Here is a 6,601-nt window from a genome sequence, read left to right on the forward strand (position 1 = left end):
TGACAGCCTGTCCAATTAGAAGCTGAAGAGTTGGAAAGGGGGGGGGGGGGGGGGGTGGGGAGAATTTAAGACAGCTTCTAATTAACCCTTCAACTTTAATATGAGGTTGCTAAAAGATAGGCATCTGTTGAATGGCGAGCAGTCATGACGAACAAGTGGATGAACAGAACCCCACACACACAGCTTGGATTGTGTTTAAATGGGGGTTGAGCTGTGTTGATGCGGCGGTGTGAGGTGGAGTCACTCTCTGCCTTTGAAGTGTGCAGCATGCCATGAAAGCGATGACTAAAGTTGCTTTGAGCACGATCCCTTTCTGGCTCTCTGCGTGTCTGTTAGTGTTTGATTTGGGCTAAAAAGAATTTAGCGCCAGTGTTTAAACGGAAGTAGTTACGTTGGCACCTTTTCGTAAGTCAGATCGTGCCAGGTTTTATTTTCCTTCTTTCAACACCAAAAACGCATGCAGTGCATTTTGTCATGCTGTCTTTTTGTGTCCTCCGCAGGTACTACTTTAAGAAGGCCAGCGATGAGTTTGAGTGCGGTGCCGTGTTCGAGGAGGTGTGGGAGGATGCCACGGTTTTGCCCATGTACGATGGCAAGGTGCTGGGTAAGGTGGAGAGGATGGACTAGAAACACTAGTAACATCCTTTACACCAAAAGCTAAAGTCCCGGAAACTTGAGGAAAAGTCTGTAATGAACTTGATTTCTAGAAATGATTAATACTAAGCTAAAAAAAAAAAAAAAAAAAAAAAAAAGAGTTAATATATCCAGCACAAGGAGTGATTGAAGGAAGACGAGCCAATGAAGTATGCCTAACCCAGAGGAGGGACTGTCCCTCCCTGATTTTCTCAACCAACCAGCCTTAGAAACACAAGGGAACGACTCGAGAAACTTTAAAAGACCAATTTAAGGTGAGGGGGGGGGGGGGGCCTTTACAGCTTCTTGAATATATAACCACTGTTGTGATGCGTAAGGAGAGACTTGTGGGTTTACACTGACACGCGGGTCAAGTACAGCGGACTAGCAGGAGGACTGGAGACGCAGCACGCCAGTCAGCCTGCGCTTCAGCTTACTACATAGTTAAAAGTGTTTATACATGTGCATATACATACTTGCATATATGTATATATACATGTATTGTATTTAGATGCGTTTTGTCACGAGTTGAAGGTTTTTATTGAGTATTTATTTAAAAAAAATAAATAAAAAATCCTTACCCCTCCCAACCTTGTTCCTACACTCTCCCCATTTCCAGCCAAAAGGCAAGCTGCTTTGAATGTTGGGAGAATACTGTGGTGAAATTGTTTAGAATTTTGTTTTGTCTCATATTACTCTACACAAAGGATGTGACACTAGCCTAGCACCTCCCACCGCCTTGTTACCCCCTCTGATCCAAACTGACATCCCTCTTTGGTCTTGGTCAAGGCTTCTAATGGTCAATCCCAGTCTTATATGCTGCTGAAAGTGTGAAATGCTAGTCTTGTCACACTAGCGTTTCCTTCCCCCTTTGCCGGAGCTCACGTTTTGTCTCTTTAGTCTGGCAACGGAGCTCGATTTTTGTGTTGTGCCTTTGTTTGTAAACCGAGCTTTGCACAGGGGGAGACACAGAGCTGAGACCTGGTGCACAAGTTGTACCATCTAATAATGGCCGTGTTTACAGCTCACACACCAAAATTATTTGAGCTGAGCAAGAACAAGCTTGAGAGGGGGGGGGAAAGTGAACAATGAAGAACAATGGCGCCCGATATCCTTTGAATGTTGCTATAGTGACTTTGTATTTAACAGAACTCCTGTGTACATTGTAATTATGCATTGGAAAGTATGGATACTGACACATGTGTTGCACATCAGGAGTATACGCTCAAAAACAACACTTATAAGAACACACTATTGCTGATGTTTTAGGAGTACAGCGCCTGTGCCTAAATGGATGCCATACCATGTGCTACCCTGTTTCAGGGTTTTAATATATATCCCTTGGTTTTCAGAAGGGTTTTTATGTCAAAAAGATATTTTTATGCTTTTAATGATATCATGTAATCATGTTTGTTTTTTGTTTTTTTACACCACAGCCTTTTTTCATTCTATCAAAACTGTAAATTATACATTATATAAAGAGTTTCATTTAAAGATTTACATGGACCTATAATTATTGTAATTATTGAGAGATGTAGCCTTTATTAAAGTTTTATATTTTTCAAATGAAATATGGTGGTGGAGAATTTTCTTTCACAGTTAATAATTATTTTCAGTTCTTACTTGAACTCTCATCAGGAATGTATGTGGCAAAAAAAGGAAGGCATTATGTAATCCAAGTCTGGCTCTTGCAGCCTTGAAAAGCGAAAGAGCAAAACATATATATTTTAGCAATATGATCTTTATTGATTGACCAGTGACCTTTTACGAAAGTGTGCTCCAGAAAACCATGGGGTGGCAAACACTATGGGCATAAAGAGAAAGAGAAAAATAGCTCAAAACATCACAAAAAAGCCACACAAATGGATACCCTACAACATCTGTGCATTATATTATCATCGCTGTAGATAGACGAATGCCACAACAATGGGCGTTGGGATCTCATTATGGTATCTGTATTCAAAATGCCAATCGATCAAATGCATCTGTGCTCGTCCATAACATAAACTTGCCCACACCAAAATACCACTGCCACCAAGAGCCACTTGATTCACAATGTTGACATCAGCAAACCGCTCGCTCACACGATCACTGCCGTCTGCGATGTACAGTGAAAGCTGGAATTCTTCTGTGAAGAGACCAAACACCTTTCCAAAGTGAAAGGCGCCATCCAATGTGAAAATCTGTCCACTCAAGTCGGTTACCACGACCAGCATGCAGATGAGCTTCCCTGAGATGGTTCCTGACAGTTTGTGCAAAGATTCTTTGGTTATGCAAACCAATTATTGCTAAAGATGAACAGATGGCTGGTCTCAGACGATCTTGGAGGTGAAGATGTTGGATGTGGAGGCCCTAAGCTGGTGTGGTTAGTTACACGTGGACTGCGGCTGTGAGGTTTGTCGAACGTACTGCCATATTCTCTGAAACGCCTTACAGTAGAGAAATGAACATTCAATTCACGCCAACAGCGCTGATTCCTGCACGCAGCATTCCAATTGCACGTTCCCTCAAAACTTTGACATCTGTGGCATTGTGCCGTGTCATAAAACTGCACATTTAGAATGGAAGCAAAAAACAGTTCTCGGATGGATAGCATACTGTCACCCATTGACCATGTTTGGGATGCGCTGGGTCGGCGTATACGACAGTCCAGCAACTTCACACAGCCAATGAAGAAGATTGTACCAACGTTCCGCAGGCCACAACAACCTGATGACCTCTATGCGAAAATGTGTTGTGCTGCGAGAGGTAAATGGTGTTCTGACACCATTGTAAACTAACCACTATTATAGACATTGTTAAATGAATACTATACCTGAGGAGCGGTATTCTGTGGGGGGCTTACATGTTCTTCCCATGCTTGAATGGGTTTTCTCCAGGTACTCCAACTTCCTCCCACATTCCAAAAACATGCATGTTTTCTCACTGAAGATTCTAAATTGTCCATAGGTGAGAATGTTAGTGTGAATGGTTGGTTGTCTCTATGTGCCCTGCAATTGGCTGGGTGCCGACTGGCAGGCGACCAGTTCATCCTGCCTCTTGGCAGCTGAGAAAGACTCCAGTTCATCCGCAACCCTAATGAGGATAAGCGGTCTAGAAAATGGATTGATGGATATTGTGGCATCCCACATGGAGGGGCTGCCGTAGTGCACCATGGGAGTGGGAAATGGTTATCCCTTTGCAAGTAAGTCGGTAGTGTGGGTGTGTTACTACAGATTGGAGCACACATACAGTATAACAATAAAAGACATTAATGAACATCTTATGCAACAGATACCTCGTTGCATTATTGTGATACCTTAAGAGTTCTCACTTTGTATGGTGAGTTGACCTGAATGCGACTCCTGTCATTTTGCATTAGTCTGAGGTTTTAAATAGAGGCCTGTCGCTGCCTTCTGCTGCCTCGTTCTTGTAAGAACACACATTCACTTCAGTGGGACCGCTTGTCACATGACGGAGCAACAACTGTTTGACTTGAAGACCCATGTGTTGCACTGCCACGTCGCCCATCCCTGAACTACATCGGCTGAAGTCACAGTTTGTTGAAATATCTGACCAGCAGTGTTTTTAGCAAATTCAATTACAAATGCAAATTCAAACGCAAAAGCCTTCAAAGTGTCATTTAGACAAATATAGAGCCACACCCAGGGCTTGACATTAACGGCCACCAACTAGCCAAATTCAGATAGATTTCAGCTGTGGCAGGTAACATTGCCTCTCACACCAGCCACTTTGGCGGGTTGAGTTTTACGTGACCTGTTGCATGATGTGTCGTGCAGTTAGATTATTATTTTATTTTTTTACAAATTAGCCTCTTCATTGCTTCATACATATTAACTAATAATACCCAAAAGGAGAACTTTCACCTGGAACCATAAATAAAATAAAATTAAAAAAAATGTTACTTAATTAAAAAAAAAAAAAATAAGACATGTTTTTGCAAACATTTTGCAAGACAAACAGCAAGTGTTGGTTTGAGATTGTTTACAGTGGTGTGGTCACATGGACTTTTTCAATGTAATATAATGTCATCGTTCTCATAAGATTGAAATTATTTCTTGTAATTTTGCTGTATTTTTTCTTGTAATGTGACCTTAGTAATTTACATTGTGATAAATAGGAAAAGCTTGTAATAAAGGATGGGGTATGCTGTGTACACCATCTTACAGTCCCACTTGTAAAGAGATGTACACGTATTATCCAAGAGTACAGCTAATTCTTCATGATAGCTACTTGCTATCCTCTTGTCTTTGTTCAAGCGCTACAGCAATGCTGAGAGGACACGAGTCAAGGCAAACTGGGGAAATGACTGAACTAAATTTCCGATAAGAATTAGCTCCATAAATTATAGTGACTATTTAGGATTTTAAGACATACAGAAAACCGAATATGAAAAGTGACTCATTGCTGGAAAAACAATTCATGAGTGTAAACTGTTTCGTGAGGTTAGCAGAAATCACCAGAGTATGCGTCCCTTTGATGCGTTGCAGCCTCTGTGGTTCAATTGGCCGATTCTTTATTTAGCAATTAAATGAGAGACATTAAGCATGGAAATTGGTTCACTAGGCTAATTGGTCCTATTAAAGAGCAATAAGGAGCAGCGCTTCTCTGAGAGTCAACACAAAAATTAATGGAGCACCAAGCACAGAGCTTAGCCATGCTTGCCTTAATTATCTTGTTTTCCTTTAGCAGAAGGGGGCATTTAATACCAGGAAATGATGCACTTGTACTTCATAATTCAAATTGAGGTCATACATAAAGACCTGCGACTGGTAAAAAGCCGTGGTCGATATAAGCAGTCATTAGTGAAAAGCAAAATAATTTCCTTTTTGTTGTTCGTGGCAACATGACACGAAAGGTATTTCTCTTTCATAAAGCACATAACCTTACAAATTTAGCCTCAAACATAATTTTACTGCAGCATTTCCTTTAAATGTTGTCTTTTTAACACCCCAAATAGCACATTAATTTCCCAGACTCTTCATCAAAGGCACGGTTCGGTGAAACCTCAACACATAATCGGTGTATTACATACCCCCGAAACCCGAAAATCAATTTGTGCATGGATTTATCAGCACAATGGGGAGGGTTTAATCAGACTGAAGCAGCTAGTTGCTGTTGAACTGTCTGGAATGGGGCAGGTGTAACCCTCCACCGCCACTTTCCCGACTCGATTTTCACAGCCTCTTGGGGCTGCGGCTTTGAAAGGAACCCTATCCAGGAAAATTGCTCGCATTTTTCCCCACCAAAGTGTTGAGAGATGGACATTGACAGTCATATATTCCCACTTCGCCTTCCTTCTGTGTCTGCCTTTCTGTGGCATTCCTGGTGCTTTGTTGAGGTGACATGCAGGTTCTATTCAGGTTGTGCTTTCATGGAAACTTGACTTCCATTCCATGCTTTTGACTTCTTCAACTCAAACTTGAATTTGAAGCACACGATTCTGTCGCAGGTCCTTTAATCAACGAGGAACAAGTTATTCTGTCATCTCTGCCCCACATGAGCCACGTCTCTTACACCACTACCTTCGTCTTGCCTTTTATCCACGCAGTTGCACTAATTTCGCCATGCATTGTGGTAATTGGCATGCCGTAGTTGGTGCTATTGTAAACATGGCTGTGTGAGCATAAAACGGCACCAGTCACTCCCCAGGCTAAGCTCGTGTATGAGGCAGGCAGGGGCTGCTGCCTATTGTGCTGCTGAAGCCTTTGTAGATTTGCAGCGGGACCCCGTTGAATCGCCTTCCCATACACCGCCTGTCGACTCGCTTTGCATTTTTAATTGCCAGGTAAAATCACTGTCGACAATCCGTTTAATTATTTGATTGTACAGTAACCGTAAAGAGTGTGAGAAGGGGAAAAGAAGGGATGAATGGGGATAGGGAGAAGGCGAGAGGCAGAGATAGAGCAGCAGGCAGCGCAGAAAGAAAGAAGTCTGTTGCCAGAATAGACATCAAAGCTGGGCCTTG

The 6,601-nt window shown here is 42.1% G+C and overlaps 1 protein-coding gene across 5 annotated transcripts in view; it reads left to right on the plus strand.

Moving 5' to 3' along the window:
* LOC133476538 (axin-2-like) overlaps positions 1-2,204 on the plus strand; it is a 47,828-nt gene extending 45,624 nt beyond the window's left edge. For all 5 annotated transcript variants that reach the window (XM_061770069.1, XM_061770067.1, XM_061770070.1 and 2 more), the window contains one exon: positions 501-2,204. In XM_061770069.1, coding sequence (XP_061626053.1) covers positions 501-627 — 127 coding nt within the window. In that variant the 3' untranslated portion in view covers positions 628-2,204. The remainder of the gene's footprint in view (positions 1-500) is intronic.
* Positions 2,205-6,601: the final 4,397 nt, after the last annotated feature.

Source organism: Phyllopteryx taeniolatus, chromosome 4 (assembly GCF_024500385.1).
Source record: "Phyllopteryx taeniolatus isolate TA_2022b chromosome 4, UOR_Ptae_1.2, whole genome shotgun sequence".
Taxonomy (NCBI): domain Eukaryota; kingdom Metazoa; phylum Chordata; class Actinopteri; order Syngnathiformes; family Syngnathidae; genus Phyllopteryx; species Phyllopteryx taeniolatus.